The sequence below is a fragment of the Elgaria multicarinata genome, chromosome 12 (genome assembly GCF_023053635.1).
Source record: "Elgaria multicarinata webbii isolate HBS135686 ecotype San Diego chromosome 12, rElgMul1.1.pri, whole genome shotgun sequence".
Taxonomy (NCBI): domain Eukaryota; kingdom Metazoa; phylum Chordata; class Lepidosauria; order Squamata; family Anguidae; genus Elgaria; species Elgaria multicarinata.
In genome coordinates, this window is record NC_086182.1 from 32,622,757 (window position 1) to 32,641,427 (window position 18,671).

Sequence of the window (18,671 nt, forward strand, 5' to 3'; positions counted from 1 at the left end):
ATTGAAAAGCAACTAGTTTATTCAATGGAGTATTTATTTAAGTGTGTGCGTGTGTGTATTTGGCCACTTAAGCTGCACTAGTCATGAATGCAGAGGTGGATCCTTCTGAAGCTACCGTATTTCTTCGATTATAAGACGCACACTACTTTCAGTACCACCAACAGGGGGGGGAACCCTAAGACACACCCGCGATTCTAAGACGCACCCCGTTTTTAGAGATGTTTATATGGGGGGAAAAGTGTGTCTTAGAATTGAAGAAATATGGTAGTAATGCCATATCAGCCTCCTATGAACTAGTTATGGCAAAATCCACATCTGTGGGCTGCTGTTTCTCCGTGGCCTTGGTGTGGACCTAGTAGAAGCTTTGGGAGCGATTTACACTGGGGGAAAGGACGTGGGATTAAAAGGCAGGTTTTTGACACCTTTACATGAGCAACACTTTGATCATTTTAGTTGCCCTTTTCTGTATGTTTTTCAACTCTACAATATCTTTTTTATGTGTGCTGACCAGAACTGTACACGGTATTCCAAGTGTGGTCGCACCATTGATTTGTGTAAAGGCAGTATGATACTGGCAGTTGTATTCTCAATTCCTTTTCTAATTATGCCTAGCATGGAGTTTGCTTTTCTTTTTTGTTTTAGATCAGCCGCAGACTGGGTTGACCTTTCCATTGAGTTGTCCACCCCAAAATCTCTTTCTTGATTTTTCACCACTAGCTCAGATCCCATCAATTGCTTACATTGAATCATTTTTGCCATTTTGATGGCCATTCTCCCAGTTTGGAGAGATCCTTTTGGAGCTTTTCAAACCCCCTCCTTTTTTTTTGTTTTAACCACCCTAAATAATTTAGTGTCATCAGCAAACTTGGCCAACTCACTGCTCATGCCTAATTCCAGATCATTTATGAATAAGATGAAAAGCATAGATTCCCATACAGATCCCAAAGCAATCCTTCTCGATACTTTAAAGTAGCCCCGAGGGACTGCTCATTAGCAAAACAAAAACCACAGGAGATACTATTAAGCACATATCTCTCATATCTCCTAGGCCTGTATTTATTCAATTTATGTATGTATTCAGTTTGGGATGTGCTGTTTTTCACCATCCAAGCTCCGGTAAAGCATGAGCGTAGAGATGAAACCCAATGCTTCGGCTGTGGGGCGGTATATAAATGTAATAAAATAAATAAATAAATAAATAAATGAGCAGTTACACTGTTTGGGCATCCTATATTAACTCAACTCTGGCCAAGTTCAGCTGCCCAGATGGTGAGACCCTCAGTGAACATAGACCTTACACAAGGTCTGATTATTTGTCCAGAACAGTCATCTCCAACTGGCCATTGGTTCTTCAGGGTCATAAGAACATCAGAAGAGCCCTGCTGGATCAGACCAAGGGTCCATCTCATCCGGCATTCTGTACACACAGTAGCCAACCAGCTGCCAATGCGAAACCACAAGCAGGACACGGGTGGAACAGCACTAGTAGCCATTAGTAGCTATCTCCACCTCCATGAATCTGTCTCATCTCCTTTTAAATTCATCCCAATTGGGAGGCATCATGACATCAGCCAGTCCAATTTCTTTCCATTTCCCTGCTACCAGATTCTGTTAACTGTTGAATATTTGGCATACAGAGCCGGTGTTCCATCACAAACGATCATTTAGTGGGCTGAGATGACATTTTTTGTGCCACCACCACGCAAATGGTCATCTGAATCCTCCATCGGGCTGTGATGACTAGCCTCTATATTGCCGTCAGTCCACGTGCTACATCCGCCCTCCAGCCCCATGCGGTGTCCAGGTTATCCATTCCTCATCCTCTGCTTCTCTTCACTGTCTGGCTCAGCATCACAGTTGCTGCCAGTAAAACAAAATCCTGTCATCTTGAAAACCTGCCAGACCCTGCAGTCCATTCGGGGCAGGGAGGTGAGCGCTGACCTGGGATGCCTTCCTGGAACCTGGCAGCAACCAGGCATTGATTCAGGCTTTTAGGTTTGGGCAGGATGCTCCCTGAAGTACTGCAAATATGGCAGGGGGCAGCACCCGCAGTTCTAGAACAGCAAGGATCTGATTTACCGATGTAGGTGATCTTCTTCTTCTTCTTCTTCTTCTTCTTCTTCTTCTTCTTCTTCTTCTTCTTCTTCTTCTTCTTCTTCTTCTTCTTCTTCTTCTTCTTCTTCCTCCTCCTCCTCCTCCTCCTCCTCCTCCTCCTCCTCCTCTTCCTCTTCCTCTTCCTCTTCCTCTTCCTCTTCTCCCACACTAGAGGCCTTCAAGAGGCAGCTGGACAACCATCTGAAAGGGATGCTTTAGGGTGGATTCTTGCATTGAGCAGGGGGTTGGACTTGATGGCCTTGTAGGCCCCTTCCAACTCTGCTATTCTCCTCCTCCTCCTCCTCCTCCTCCTCCTCTTCTTCTTCTTCTTCTTCTTCTTCTTCTTCTTCTTCTTCTTCTTCTTCTCTGTGTTTCCTTCTTGGCTAGGTACAGAGTTGCCCCTTTTTTCTGCCAACGTGCTTGTGCCTTTGATAGCTCTGACAGGCAACAATTCAACAGGTAAAGCTTTCCCCTACAGTACAGAGAAGATGCTGTGCTGGGAGAATAATATCAGTATGAGCTGGATTCCCAATTAGGCAGTTGTTAAAGACACGGGAACCCAACCAAGGAATGGGGGAGGGGGAGATAACACAATCCCTTGCAAAGGGGGGATCCTAGCATTGCAAACTTTTGATGTTTCTGGAGAAGAAGGAGTTTTGTTTGGGGGTTGCAGGAACCTACCCTGTCTTTGACCTGAGAACTTCTGCACACTCTTCCTGCCCCACTCCTCTGGTTTGCTTTCCCAATACATTCCATTTCTTGCCCCATCTGCTCTCTTGGGCTAATGAGGTCTGCATATTGTATCTCCATCTTCCGATAAGGCACATACCACAAGGTTAGCGGGACGAGGTCCAGAATGTATGGTGCAACTGTGGCAAGAACAAGCAGGGAAAACCTTGATACCCGTAGAATAGATCTCTCTCCCACTCGAATCATTTTGCAGGTTTTGACTTTGAAGTCTTTCTCAATGCCCCTGGCAAAGAATTCCATCACATAGCTGGAGTTGCCCAGAGGTGGAATGGGGCAATCTCTCTGCAACGACTGGATGTATGTATGTATGTATGTATGTATGTATGTATGTATGTCACTAGTTCAGGCAGAAAGTCTGTAGTTTAAAAGGCTTTCCTGCCCCCACCTACCCCCACCAAACTCTTCTTACCAACCAGTTGCAAAATTCAGGCTCCTGTTTTTTTCCATTGGTTATGTTGCAATTGCCAAATTATTTCTTTCAGTTTTACCACCCCCCTCTAAGTAGACGTGTATACTAGCTAGTAGCCACCAGTTACCAAAGGCCAGCAGTATAAATTTAGACAAGCCTCTTCTATCCCTCATTGTCCATTAGGGGAATCCTCTTGCTTTGTTTTATTGATTGATTGATTGATTTTATCTGAAGATTTTTCAATTAATATATGAGCCAACATTCAATTAAGCACACATTTCAAACATAGCCACCCGTTTTCATTTGCAAGACATTAAATTAATCGAAAGGATAACATACACACACACACACACACACACATATTTTATATAGATGATATATATATATATATAGAGAGAGAGAGAGAGAGAGAGTGAGAGTGAATGTAAGCGTTAGGAGGCCTTTTACACATCCCTATTTTAAAGTCAATCATATTCCAGTAACAGAAACCATTTTCCCAAGAAGAAGCCATTCTTCAAATTAAGGTGCAAAGCAGCCCTAATTGGCACGGATACTTGTCCATTATAACCAATTTTCATACTTTGTCAAACCACCCCGTAATTACTAGGGCTTAAAAGGTGGAAATTGGGGGCATAACCATTGTGAAACCACTTCAGATTTGGCTGCTGTTAATGAACAATCTATTAATTCGTGCTGAGAACTACGAAAGTGACTTTCGTCTAAGTAACCCAATAGAATGGACAGTGGGGATTTCGAACCTAAGTCTGAACATGTAAATCAGTCCCCCTCTTTTGCCACACGCCTTCCAGTGTTTGTTGGATGTATTTGTTTATTTACAGCGTTTATACATTGCACCGCATCTAAGCAGATTCCGGATATTCCAAATATATTTGCATTGGGGCATGTGGGTCATCCCAGTGTATGATTCATGGAGTTCGGTAGGTCATTAGTTCTACTCCTTAAGCTCCCATTCTGCGTATGGCTCCATTTGGGGGACCTCGTGGGTTCTAGTAAAAACAAAAAACAGATCTTTGCAAGGCTGAAATTTGCTCAGCCCTGCTGAAGAACCTGTCAGCGGCTTTACAATTTTGCTGATAGAACCCAATGGGAGTCATCCCATGAAGCTGATGGGTGGGGGATTCCGGACAGACCAAAGGGAAGACTTCTTCACACAGCGCAGAGTTAAACTATGGAACTCACTACCACAAGATGTAGTGATGACCACCAATCTGGATGGCTTCAAAAGGGGGTTGGATAAATTCCTGAAGGAGAAGGCTATCAATGGCTACTAGTCCTGGTGGCTATGGGCTACCTCCAGCATCAGAGGTACCAGTTGTTGGGGAACATGGGTGGGAGGGTGCTGTTGCACTGTGTCCTGCTTGTGGGTCCCTGGTCAACAGCTGTTTGGCCATTGTGTGAACAGAGTGCTGGACTAGATGGACCCTTGGTCTGATCCAGCAGGGCTCTTCTTATGTTCTTATGTTGCTTCCTCTTCTCATCTCTTCCAGGATACAAGACACTGCTGAAATGCCTGTCTGGAAAGTTTTGTCGTCGCGAACTCATTGGAATTATGGGTCCTTCTGGAGCTGGGAAATCCACCCTTATGAACATCCTGGCGGGTTACCGGTGAGGCAAAGCCCCTTTCTCTTAGATAGGCTGGTGTTTAACTGAAGGGGGTTGGGGTCTTTACCTCTACAGCCATCACTGTGGCTCCTCTCATGGTGCTAGTGTTGCCAATTCCTCCCCCCTCCCGGATTTGGCACCAAAACCCTGGACAAATCCGGGCAAATCCGGTCATATGGTCACCCTAATATTGCACAGTAACCGTGCACAGCATTTACTCATAAGACAGTTCCCTGCCCTCAAGGACCTTCCAATCCAAAATTTGACACAGGGGAAAGGAGGGGTGGGATGAAGTTGAGGAAAAATAGGAGAAGAACATGAATTCGGTTTGGTGACAGGTACATAGGCTAGTTTCAGCAGGAGAAGAGAACTTGGAGGTTATCCCAAAAGGCCTCAGAGGAAAGGAATTTTTTGAGGAGAGATATGAAGAGCGAGAAAGAAGGGGATTCTGGGGAGGAGCTACAGGCATCAGGGGCAGCAAAGCAGAAAGGACAAATTTGCAGGAGACTTTTGGATGTCTTAGAACGGGAGAGCTGGAGATTATGGTTTTCTCCGCTGTGGCACCCCGGTTGTGGAATGAGCTCCCCAGAGAGGTCCGCCTGGCACCTACACTGTACTCCTTTCATCGCCAGCTGAAGACCTTTTTATTCTCTCAGTATTTTAACACTTAATTTTAACTTAAATTTAGATTTTACTGTTTTAACGCTGTATTTTAATCTTATATCAATTTTGCTGTGTGGTTTTTATCCTGGTTGTGCTTTTTATACTGTACTTTGTATTTGTGCTTTTAACCTGTTGGTTGTTTTATTATGGTTTTAATTTGTGTGAACCGCCCAGAGAACTTTGGCTATTGGGCGGTATAAAAATGTAATAAAATAAATAAATAAATTGGTTGGGATATATTATCTAGAATGAAACTGCACTGCCTTCTCGAAGGGATGCGAACCTTTGCCATTTTTGGCTTCTGTGACATATGGATGGATATACGGCAGGATTGAGAGATTTGTAATGCATTTTGCAAACCAGGCCAACTGGTAATGGAGTCCAGCCTAACATTCAGACCAAACTGCTTGCTGCTACTTTCAGGGAGACGGGCATGAAAGGCCAGATCTTTGTGAACGGACGTCAGAGAGAGCTGCGCACCTTCCGGAAAATGTCTTGCTACATCATGCAGGACGATATGCTGCTGCCACATCTCACCGTGCGCGAGGCCATGATGGTGAGTGGATGTGGGAACTGAGCTCAAGGAAGGTTGGAGGTGAGGGTTATGTTGTGCCAGGTCCAGAAAGAAGGGAACCGGAGTTGCTCCAGAGGAGGCTTTCATTCATCCTGCAAACGCCCTGCCCCATTCATGGGATTTGACCGGTGGGGTGGGCGGGTGGGGGTCAGGATGGCATCATCTTCCATTTGCAGCCTCCCCAGTTTTCCCACCACTGCTGGGTTTGTTTCTTACTGCAGAAAATCCATTAAGTTTGGATTTTCCAAACTTCTTAAGCATAAGAAGAGGCATGCTGGATCAGACCAGGGGTCCTTAAAAGTTTACACAGTGGTCAATTAGCTGCCCACAGGGAATCCACAAGCAGGTCATGGGTACAACAGCAGCCTCCCACCCATGTTCCCCAGCCACTGGTGTACAGAGGCATGTTGCTTCTGACAGAACATGACAAGCCAGAGTACAGGTTCAGTGTGGGTTGTTGTTGATAAATCGTGGGTTGTTGTGTTACTTCAACCCTGCTGTACTAACAAACCATGGTTTGTTAACCTCAGACAACTCATGAAGAGATCCTATAGTCTGTTGTTGGTTGAAAACTGTGGGTTGTTCATAGTTAACAAACCATGGTTTATTGGCATGGCTGGGTTTACACAACACAGCAATCTATGGTTCAACCCCCACCACACTTAACCCACACTCTGGCTTGTCATGTTGCGTGAACCGGGTCAAAGTCTTTTGATTGATAATCCTAGGAGCTGTCCGTCTGGAAGCCCACTGCAGAAACCAGCTATGGAATCACTAAGGGCAGAAAGCCTGCGTGGACTCTGGGTTGTCTCCAGAGAACAATGCTTGTTCCCAGGAGACAAAAAAAGAGCACAACTTAGAGTGTGATATTTACTCTTTCCCACTGCAGGTTTCTGCAAACCTGAAGCTGAATGAGAAGCAGGAGGTGAAGAAGGAGCTGGTAAGCTCATATACCTGCCATATTTGTAAATCTGAGAGAGAGAGAGAGAGAGAGAGAGAGAGAGAGAGAGAGAGAGAGAGAGAGAGAGTTTGCATTGTTTCCTGATCCCCTAATCCAAAATGAGCAGAAAACCAAGAAAACTAGGCCTGATAGTTCCCTATTTTATTTTATTTTCCCCAGTTGTATTTCAAAAGCCCGCACTCACCAACCTCACACTCAACCAAGAAGACACCTCTGGTTGCCAGCTTAAGAGAGATTTGAATGTTTTGGAATCTGCTTTGTTCACAAGTCTGAGAATCACTTGACTCGCAGCTGACCTCTAGCAAATGTTATCTTAATTAAATTGCAGGGGAGCTCAGCTCTTTCCAAGGCAGCTCTTAGCTGCCAGCCGTTTTGGAGAGTCAGAACCACACAGAGACAAAAACACCTTGTGACATCAAATTGCCAGCTGGCAAGCTACAGGGTCTTCTCGGTTCTCTGCTGGGAATAGTATCATTATCATCATCTATGTATTACATTCACAACCTGCCTTTCCTCCAAGGAGACCAAGGGCTGAGGACATGGATCTCCCACCGAACCCCAATTTATCCGTTCAAGAACCCTGTGACGTAGCTTAGGCAGAGAGACAGGCAGGCACACTCTGGTCCCAGACCAACCTGGGAGCTTCCTGGCTGCATGGAGATTTCCACCTAAGTTCTTATCTGATATTCCAATCTGGGCCTCTCGGGGTCTCAGTCTGGTCCGCCATGTTCCCCCCAGAAGGCCACACCCCTTCCCCTAGCTCCACCCCCTTTGTCCCAACCTCAGTTCATTGGTTTCCCCAGCGTTTGTGCCATCCCCCCACCCCCGCCATTTTAAAAGGTTGACCTACTTCTTCTAAGGGTTAGTATCTGGCGGAAAGAGCTTTAAGCTCAGCCAAGCTGGTATTTTTGGTCCTTCCACTTTTTCTTTTTGCTCCGCCCACCGATGAGATGTGGCCCCTGGGAGCGTCTCCAAAGAGGTCCAACGCTTCTGCCCTAACCCTTTATATCAATAAGGGTTTATATTAAAGGGTTTATATTAATGCGCTCTACGTAGGGCTGCCTTTGATGACGGTTCGGAAGCTGCAGCTCGTGGAAAATGCAGCGGCCAGATTGATTTCGGGAACCAGAAGGTTCGACCATATAACACCTGCTCTGGTCCGCTTGCACTGGCTGCCTGTAAGTTTCCGAGCCCAATTCAAGGTGCTGTTTTTGACCTATAAAGCCTCACACAGCTTGGGACCACAATACCTGGCGGAACGCCTCTCCCGACGTGAATATACCCGGTCACTACGTTCAACATCTAAGGTCCTCCTCCGGGTGCCTACTCCGAGAGAGGCTCGGAGTGTGGCAACGAGGGACAGGGCCTTTTCGGTGGTGGCCCCCAGACTGTGGAATGATCTCCCTGACGAGGCTCGCCTGGCACCAATGCTGCTATCTTTCCAGCGCCAGGTTAAGATTTTCCTCTTTGCCCAGGCATATGGCGGCACATCTTAATCACCCACATGTTTAGTTTTTTAACGGTTTTTAATGCTTTATGTGTGTATGTTCCGTGTTTTAGAATTTTAAATTTTGTATACTTGTTTTTATTCTCAATTTTAGAATTTCTGTAAACCGCCCAGAGAGCCCTGGCTATGGGAGCGGTATAAGTGTAATAAATAAATAAATAAATAAATAAATAAATAAATAAAAAATAAGTATCAGTGGCTCTTATCAAGTAACGGTGACATGAGAGCACGTGTCTCACGGAAACTCTCTTCCCCCTCGCCCTGCTTCTGCCGGATCCAGGTGAACGAGATCTTGACCGCGCTGAGTCTCCTGGAGTGTTCCTACACCCGCACCATGTCCCTGTCTGGAGGGCAGCGCAAGCGTCTCGCCATTGCTCTGGAGCTGGTCAACAATCCCCCGGTCATGTTTTTTGATGAACCCACCAGGTAGGAGCCACCCTTCCCAAGCCTCTCTCTGGTCCCAACCCTGAATCACCACCTGGGGAAAGGCAGCAGGATCCAATCCCTACCTTCTCCCCATGGGTGGAGAGGAGATCCCGCAGATCTCCTTTTGCCTTAGAGAACATTTGGGGTTAATCCTGGAAGAAGAGGGCAGGAACACAGAGGCAGGATCAGGCTCCCTCCTCCGTGAGGACGGAAAGGGCCGGCGGAGCAAATCCGAGGAAAGAAAGTCGATGAATAATCCAAAGATCGTTGTGTTGATGTCCGAGTTCAGCCCAGGCCAGAGTCAAGGATTCAGACAAGGTGATAGGATGGCAACAGAGGACAGGTTAATGGGAAGGAAGGAGCAAGCTAGAATAGGAACAAAAAACAGAGAGAGAGGGTTGGGTAGAGAGAGAGTTTCCAGGAGACGGTACGGAGAGAACCAGATATTTTGGGGCTGTCTCAGGACAGCTGGAGTCAGGGCTGGCACCAAGAGTCGGCACGGTGGAGCTCCAGCCAAGAGCCCACACCATGGGCAGGGGTAACAAGAGTCCCCTGGGCCTGCTCCTTCTCTTCAACATTGCAGCCTGCTTGTTCCCCTACCTCTCGCTCTGACCCAGACACTGGGGTGGTGTTGAGAAGGAGCAAACGGGAGATGCCTCCTTGCTCCCTGGCTCTCTGCCTGCCAGGTAAGCAGTGGTAGCAATAAGGAGAAAGAGGATGAGGAGCAAGGACTGCTGGTGACCATGGCGGTGAGAAGGGAGGCGCACTGGGTGGGTGGGGGGCACTGGTGGTGTCTTGCCCAAGGTTGGAGCTAACGACCAACGTCAGGGGAGGCAGAGATGCAGAGCCGAATTCAGCAGAAGGAGGGCAAAGGAGCAGAACATTGAGCGGGTCTCCTTCATAGAATCATAGAATAGCAGAGTTGGAAGGGGCCTACAAGACCATCTAGTCCAACCCCCTGCTCAATGCAGGAATCCACCCTAAAGCATCCCTGACAGATGGTTGTCCAGCTGCCTCTTGAAGGCCTCTAGTGTGGGAGAGCCCACACTAGAGGCCAAGGAGGCTGCTGAGCAGCAAGAGGGATCGCAGATCACCCCAGAGGTGCCACCAGAGCCAAAGCAGGTTTACCGTGACGGCAGTTTTGAAAACGCATCCAAGGCACGCAGGCAGCCAAGCAAACAACGAAAGCAACCCTCAAATGCAGCAAAGTCCAACTGGGGAGAACTCCGTGCGGTGCTCTGCCAGTGAAGGCCGGTGGCTCCGATGTCGGTGGGCCGGTGAATCTGCTCTGGGGTTCAGTCAGAGCCAGTCAGGACTCTAAAGGAGCTCTCCAAATTCTGGTTGGTTCTGACAAACCTGGAGCGGATTCACTGCCCCACTGACATTGGGGCCACCGACCTCCCCTGGCTGCTGCCCTCTTTGACCCCCGGCGTTTCCCCTGCCTCCCTTTCCCCACCTCTACAGCGGGCTGGATAGCTCCTCGTGCTTCCAGGTGGTCTCCCTGCTGAAGTCTCTGGCCCAAGGCGGACGCACCATCATCTGCACCATCCACCAGCCCAGCGCAAAACTCTTCGAAAAGTTCGACAAGGTGAGGGCTCCTGCAGACATCCGGTGAACCAGTTTCTGGTGCTTTCCTGGATGGGAATGACGGGACTTGCAGTCCAAGACACCTGGTTGGGGAAGGCTGCTTGGGCAGGGTGGGGCCGCCTGACTCTTCGTTGTTCTTCCTAAGTTGGGGCCCTTTCCAGGTGGCGCGGGGAGGAATTTGGCCACACAGGACCCAGGTTTCTCCTGAGGCCTCCTCAGAATCTAGACCTTAAAGCAGATCCACAAAGCCAGGCCAAACAGGTTTGCGCTCACAATGCCTTTCTCCCCCTGACCTTCTTTCCTTCCAGCTTTATATCCTGAGTCAGGGTCAGTGTATCTTCAAGGGAGCCGTACCCAACCTCATCCCGTACCTAAAAGGGCTGGGCCTGCATTGCCCCACCTACCACAACCCAGCTGATTTCAGTAAGTGATGGTGGCCACTGATGGCTTTTCTTTTCTTCTAAACAATTTGATGAATTTACCTATCAATCAATTCATGGATTTGTTGGGTGTTTAGCATGAAGCTCACAGGCCAAATTGAGCCTTCTGGGGTTCCCCACAAAGCCCCGCCCCTTTCCCCTTGGCCCCGCCCCTTTCCCTTGATCCCGCCCCCTTTCCCCTTACCAAAAATTGTTTGGTGGCTGCATGTTTCCCTTCCATTCCCTAGATGGAAATGCCTGTCTTAAGGGTTAATTACTACCAGTAAGAGCTTTAAGGTAAAACCTGGTATTTTGGGCCATGCCACGTTGCCTTTGGGTCCCATGGTCCTTCGTGAGCTTCTAAGGTTCCACCTTTAGAAGTGTCCGAAAAATTTAAAATAAATAAAATAAATCCTCCGAAATTTAATTCGGCCCTCTGGCTGAAAGACATCAACATCCCTGCTGCTCTAATGGCTGTTAACCAGCGTTGCTAAATAGAACATCTATGTTGGGAGGTTCTTGTATCTACAAATACCAGTACTGGTGTAGCAACAGTACAGAGGGGCTTTGGCCTTCATGTAACCCGCTTGTAAATTTCCCATTGGAGCTTCTGTTTGTCCACTACTAGAAAAAGGATTCCGGGTCAGCTCAACCCGTGGTCTGACCTAACAGGGCTCACTCTCCTTATCGACTGGAAGCCCCTTTTCCTGCTAGTCCTTTAACGCAAGAACTTCTTGAAATGCGGAATAAAAAAATGCACCACCGGTTTTGGGAACTCTGTAGCATGGCAGCTAAGAGCCTGAGCAGAGAAGAACCAGGTTCAAAATCTCCCCTCGGCTACAATCTCACTTAGCCTGCTTTAGACAAGCTACTCTTCCATCAACATCAGATATCCAACCCCCCCCCCCCCGCCCCCCAATCTGTAATATGGGGATAAAAATACAGCCTCCCTTACATCATGGTCAGTGTAAGGATTGCTGACATGGCATGTATTATTTGAAATACTGAAATATTATTGTTGACTTACATGGTGGAAAAACCAGCCTGTTAGCATGGCGGAAGGTAGAGGGCTTCTGGGGAGGATTTGGGTGAAGGTTAGGAAGCATGTGTTTCCATGCGCACGTGCATTATCCCTTGCAGTTATTGAAGTTGCTTCGGGAGAATATGGGGACCTCAACCCGCTGCTGTTCCAAGCTGTCCAGAACGGGCTGTGCGTCATGGCGGAGAAGAAGACCAGTCCCGACAAAAACGATTCATCTTGCCAGGGACACTGTGTGTCGGTGAGTGGATGTGTGTGTGTGTGTGTGAGAGAGAGAGAGCTGGGTCAGGCGCTTGTTAAGCAATTCGAATCCCAACGCGATACAAAAACGTTTTCTGTGTTTATATTGTAATGGCCATTGGCTATAAACAATAACATTTGAATGAATGAACGAACGAGCTCAGTGATAGGATATCTGCTTTGCGTGCAGAAGGTCACAGGTTTGATCCCTGGCTTCTCCTGGTACAGCGAGGAGAGAATCCTCCCTGAAAACCTGGGATGCCACTGCCAGTCAGTGTGGACAACATTGGCCTAGAAGGAGAAGAGAAGATTGAGGGGAGACATGATAGCACTCTTCAAAGACTTAAAAGGTTGTCACACAGAGGAGGGCCAGGATCTCTTCTCGATCCTCCCAGAGTGCAGGACATGGAATAACGGGCTCAAGTTAAAGGAAGCCAGATTCCGGCTGGACATCAGGAAAAACTTCCTGACTGTTAGAGCAGTACGACAATGGAATCAGTTACCGAGGGAGGTTGTGGGCTCTTCCACACTAGAGGCCTTCAAGAGGCAGCTGGACAAGCATCTGTCAGGGATGCTTTAGGGTGGATTCCTGCATTGAGCAGGGGTTGGACTCGATGGCCTTGTAGGCCCCTTCCAACTCTGCTATTCTATGATTCTATGATTCTATGATTCTATGACCCATGGCCTGACTCAGTATAGGGCAGCTTCCTATGTTCCGAAGAACCTGGGCCATATAGATTTAGCTGCTCTTCCCTGAGTGCTGTGCTTCTCTGTTCTTCTGTCCACAACAGAGCACCGTCTTTAGCAGCAAAACTCTGACTTTTTCAGCCCCGGGCCGTCGTGTCCTGGAGTGCAGGTGCTCATCATGGCAATCTTCATAGCCACGCCCCCAAGGAGAGTCCAAGAATGCAGGCAGCTGTGTTGATTCATAGCAACAAACCAGTCCTAGCCGTTTTCATCTCCACCAAGAGCAGAACTTTTGAAAAGCAAATGGGTCTTAACGGCCCATTCAAAACCAAAACAATCCAAAATACTTTGCGTTACAACAGGGAACAATACATTTTTCCAGGGGAAATTCATTTCCTCCCAGCTACTGTGAGAGCTGCAGCTAAACTCAATCCTGAATTCTGAGTGGGTGTCAGATGACATAAATGTCTCTGCTACTAAAAAAATAAAATGTATCCGGGCTGTGTCCCAGCAAATTCTGTCTCCCAAGCCACTGGATCCAGGACCCACCTCTAAGCCCAACTTGCAACATTGAGGCCTGGTTTGAATTTTCTTTTAATGTGTACAAGTGGGATCTGCAGTATAACACGGTAGGGTGGAGTGCTCCTGTTCAGGGTTCCAGCCAGCCATGCCCCCTTCCAGGATATGCCATTCCGGTTCCTGTATTCCATTTTTCACTCCTCCCTTAGCAACAGTCAATCAATATTCAGCCTAGTTCTGACTGTGCTGTTGATGAGTCACCTCTCACCGGTTCCTTAGTATATACTTCTGGGGTTTCCTCAGGCCTGCTGAGACCCCTCCCCGTCCCCATGCATGAACGGTGCCACTTTGGTTTGGTTCTCGGGGAATATATATCGCTATGAGTGGATATATGATTGTAATATAGTTCACTTCTGGTTTTAATTTGTATTGGTTTTTATTTTTGTAAACCGCCTTGCATTTCAATGTGACAGATGTACAAGTTATTTAAAAATATATTTTTAAAAAACTTGCACCTTTATTTAATAGTTTGTTTACACCACTAAACGGGTTTTTTTAAAAAATATCTCTAACTGGTTCAGAAAGTACATTAGAACATACCTTAAAATACAATTAAAATACATAAAGATTTATTTATTTATTACATTTTTATACCACCCAATAGCTGAAGCTGGCTAAAACGTTCATAAAAAATTCAAATCAATTAAAACTATAATTTCAAACTAGACAGACTTTTGCAGCACCTTTGCTCAGGGAAGAAATGGGTCTTTAATTGGTGCCTAAAATATGATACAGTTGATGCATCCTGAATGCCAGGGAGCAAATCACTCCATGGCCAAGCAGGATATAACAGTTTGAAAACAGTATATGGAATGTGTCCTGGGCCTGAACAGTTGCTAAAACCATTATAAACTGTTATAAAGCAATAGTGTAAATCCTGCCCATGAATTGATTTTCTACTTGGATCGTGTTAATCGTTTCTCTGACCTTCTTCTTCTCTCTCTCTCTCTCTTTCTGTTTTGACCCACACAGGAGATAGATCACATTGAGAGCCACACTTTTGCTACCAGCACTCTGACTCAGTTCTGTATTCTCTTCAAGAGGACGTTCCTGTCCATTCTGAGAGACACGGTGAAGACTGGGAGCGGGGAGCCAGTCAGGAGGGGCTGGGTGTTTGAAGCTGGGGGCTGTAGAAATGGTGCTGGGCATGTGAAGTATTTACTACAGGCATGCAAGGAGGATTTAGCCCTTTTATGCTGATCTGGGAGCCCTTCCTACCAGGGCATTAGCAGGCACGTCAAAGATTCAGAGTCCAGGCCCATAGGACACAAATCTGCATAAAATCTGCATATGCTAATTTATATCTGTACCTGCAAATTTAGAAATAATAACAAGGATTTATTTAAATTTCACAGGAGGCAAGGGGAGCTGCTAAATTTCTCATCCAAATTCATTTCCAATAGCTGCATCCTTCAATTCATTTGCACTCGGACCCCGAACCAATGGAAATAGTTCATTTCTAAGCTGAATTGCCCCACCGGGGGAGGGGGGAGATTTGGGCAGGGGGGCAGGGGGTTGGAGTATGTGAAAAGAGAAGAATTAAGTTTTTCCTTCCCAGCTGCAGTCTCCCTTGAAAATTGCCCCCTGCATGGCAATTCAGCTGATCTATACCAGGGTCAGATGGAAGCCAAGATCTGGAGCTCAAGGGGATGGCCATTCCATCACACACTTTTACTGCACTTGATCATTTACACTGGATGTGTTTGTCAAACTCTCCTTATCATTTATTTAGTTGATGTGGATAATCAAGAAGGGGTGGCAGAGAGAGAATATGGGTGACTGACTCCACCCATTTTTGACTCTGGCCTTGGCCGGCTCAGCCATGCAGCCCCTGACAGGTTCCTCTTAAGCAAATGCTGCCCGTGTTAGAGAAAAATGTTCTCCACCCTTGTGTACCAATTTTAGGTAACAAGTCTTGCCTTGTGAGCAACAGCCACGGCAGGATGGGAGCAGGTGAGCTGGATAATAGATAGGTGAGCAGGCCATGGGTGAGAACTTTCTAGCTGCTCAGGCCAAAGACCAGAGTGCCACCCAGGAAGCTTTTTATAAGGTTGTCGTGTGACCACCTCCAGCCAACTTGGAGTAGAAGGAGGTGCTGACCCGGGTCCTCACATTCTCTTTCTCCCCCTTCCCTTGTTGACACACAGTGATCCAACCATGGCTGGGAAACTCAGGGAAACCAATTCGAGGCCAGCTGTTTTAGTCTTGAACACTTCTGGTGGATAGAAGGAAAGGAAAGGAACCTCTTGTGCAAGCATTGAGTCATTACTGACTCTTGGAGGGATGCCAAGTTTCGCTGACATTTTCTTGGCAGGCCTTATAGCGGGGTGGTTTGCCGTTGCCTTCCCTGGCCATGATTACCTTTCCCCCAGCTAGCTGGGTACTCATTTTGCCGACCTCAGGAGGATGGAAGGCTGAGTCGACCCGAGCCGGCTGCCTGAAACCAGCTTCCGCTGGGATCGAACTCAGGCCGTGGGGAGAGTTTCAGCTGCAGAAACTGCTGCTTTACTGCTCTGCGCCACACGAGACTGGTGGATAGAAAGAGAACTGTAAATACGAGAATCCCAGCCTCAAGTCCTACCTCTGCCATAGACATAATCTGTGGCCTTGTTCCTGTCTCCATCGTTCAACTTCAGTTATCCATCTGGGAAATGAGAATATTGATGCCAAGTCTGGTTTAAGAGGGTAACGCCCTTTGCAAGCGTCACATAAAAGGTCAGGTCGGTAACCCTAAACGTGCCGCGTCTCGCTTTGACAGGTGCTAACCCACCTGCGGTTCATGTCGCACATCTGCATCGGCGTCCTCATTGGCCTGCTTTACCTGCACATCGGCAATGATGCCGCCAAAGTCTTCAACAACACTGGATTCCTGTTCTTCTCCATGCTCTTCCTCATGTTTGCCGCTCTGATGCCGACCGTCCTCACATGTGAGTCCTCGCACCCCTTCGCTTGTCGTAGCGGAGGGAACTAAAGTGATATTCAAAAAATGGCTTCTTATTGCATTATCGTTTAGATGGGGGGATGTTAGCATCAGAGGGAAGGAGGGAGAGTCGTGCCAAAGTCCCTTTCCTCAGCATGGCTTCCAACTCCTTCACTTCAAGCAACCCAAGAGGGATGTAAGCCAGAGGTCTTCAGCCTTTGAGAGAATGTCACAGGTGTCATGTTAGGGTTAATGCTCAGGTTACGGTTAGGGTTGAGGCAACACCACTCCCAGGACCGGATGCAAGATGGGTTGCATACTGACTTTTAGTGGCTGGAGGGAAATCTCAGTGGTATGTTAGGGTTAATGCTCAGGTTAGGCTTAGGCGTGAGGAGGCATGGCTCTCTGTGCAGGAACTGGTGCTGTGGAAGAGCCTGGCAAGGCCAGATGGACTGAGAGGGCCACCAGGATGGCTTGCATTAATGCAGAGGTGGTGTCTGGGCTCCTAAACACACGTCACTTTTTTTTAAACCCCAATAGAGATGGACAGAACTTCACTTTGCAGCATGCCAGCCTCCCAATTAAAAATATATGTTATAAAAATTCTTTAGAAATGAAATTAAGTCAGGAGGGGCAAGGAGCCTTTGTCCACCCATTCCTGGTGAACATAGAATCATAGAGTTGGAAGGGGCCTACAAGGCCATCGAGTCCAACCCCCTGCTCAATGCAGGAATCCACCCTAAAACATCCCCGACAGATGGTTGTCCAGCTGCCTCTTGAAGGCCTCTAGGGTGGGAGAGCCCACCACCTCCCTAGGCAACTGGTTCCATTGTCGAGCTGCTCTAACAGTCAGGAAGTTTTTCCTGATGTCCAGCTGGAATCTGGCTTCCTGTAACTTGAGCCCGTTATTCCATATCCTGCACATGGGCAGGAGGGTGCCGTTGCACTTGTGTCCTGCTTCTGGATTCTCGGCCAGCAGCTGGATGGCCATTGTTTGAATAGAACACTGGCCTGGATGGACCCTTGGTCTGATCCAGTATGGATCTTTCTGTTCCTTTCCTGCCTTTCCGCTATATAACCTCCAGGTGGTGTTGTTGTACAGCAGAGTCACGCAGTTACACTAGTGGTTGTTCGTACTTTGGTTTGGCGTGTGTGTGTGTGTGTGTGGGGGGAAACCACTGTCTATTCCTTCCACTCCCACACACATGCACCCTGCAAAAATGCTCTTCAAACCCAAAAGTGAAACTGTAGGGTCCTCTAAAGCTCCTGTAAACAACTGTGAGCGAGGAATGAAGATCACACAATAAAGATTTAGAAAGGTTCTAAGGCACATGTGTCATGCCATGCGGGTGCCTTGACCAGATGCTTTCTGGGGACTCAAGCAGAGAAATCTTTTCTACTCTTGCTCCTGGAGATGTCAGGGATTGAAGGCTTGTGGATTTGCACCTTCTGCTCCTCCACCGCAGTGGTGCTGGATTGCCTGTACCTCATCTGCTCTGTCTCCTTGTTGTTACAGTTCCTCTAGAGATGTCTGTGTTTCTGAGGGAGCATCTCAACTACTGGTACAGCTTGAAGGCCTATTTCCTAGCCAAAACCATGGCAGATGTTCCTTTCCAGGTGAGGGACTGAAAGGGCTTCTCGACTGTATTCTGCATTCATGCCCCGGGGTCACCACATTTCCCCCTCGACAGAAGCTTTGTGCTTTTAATAGCTACATGACAGACAGAAGCTCAACAGGTGCAGCTTCTCCTAAGGTGTAGCAGAACGTTCCTTGCACTCCATTTGCCAATGTTTTTTGCCTCCCCTACTTCCTCCCTTCCTATTCTTGGACGCATATTTATTTATTTAAAATGTTTATAAACTCCCCTTCATTTCCCAGTCCCAGGATGGTGTACAAAATTGCATTAAAACAACCACTGAAATAAAATGCAAAAGTAAAAACGACAACAAAAGAAAATCGACTGAGTTAGGTATTAAAATCGGCAAATGCCTGGGAAAACAGATAGGCTTCCAACAGGCGCCTAAACATCGGGAAGGTCTGCAGGGGAGAGAGAATCCAAAGGCAGGGGGCTACAACAGAGAAGGCCCTCCCCCCTCATTGCTGTCAGATGCACCTGTGCAGGTGATGAGACAACCAGGAGGCCCTGATCAGTAGATCGCAGTGAACGGGCAAGTTGGTAGGGGAGAAGGCGC

General features: G+C 47.4%; 1 protein-coding gene across 1 annotated transcript in view; it reads left to right on the forward strand.

Annotated features, from left to right (window-relative positions):
• The window catches only part of ABCG4 (ATP binding cassette subfamily G member 4), a 34,048-nt gene that overhangs the window by 11,538 nt on the left and 3,839 nt on the right, over positions 1-18,671 (forward strand). Inside the window, exons 2-11 of the mRNA XM_063138851.1 lie at positions 4,762-4,879; positions 5,963-6,095; positions 7,003-7,053; positions 8,862-9,007; positions 10,472-10,595; positions 10,903-11,017; positions 12,154-12,293; positions 14,531-14,629; positions 16,317-16,485; positions 17,995-18,095. Of these exons, the coding sequence (XP_062994921.1) occupies positions 4,762-4,879; positions 5,963-6,095; positions 7,003-7,053; positions 8,862-9,007; positions 10,472-10,595; positions 10,903-11,017; positions 12,154-12,293; positions 14,531-14,629; positions 16,317-16,485; positions 17,995-18,095 (1,196 nt within the window). The remainder of the gene's footprint in view (positions 1-4,761; positions 4,880-5,962; positions 6,096-7,002; positions 7,054-8,861; positions 9,008-10,471; positions 10,596-10,902; positions 11,018-12,153; positions 12,294-14,530; positions 14,630-16,316; positions 16,486-17,994; positions 18,096-18,671) is intronic.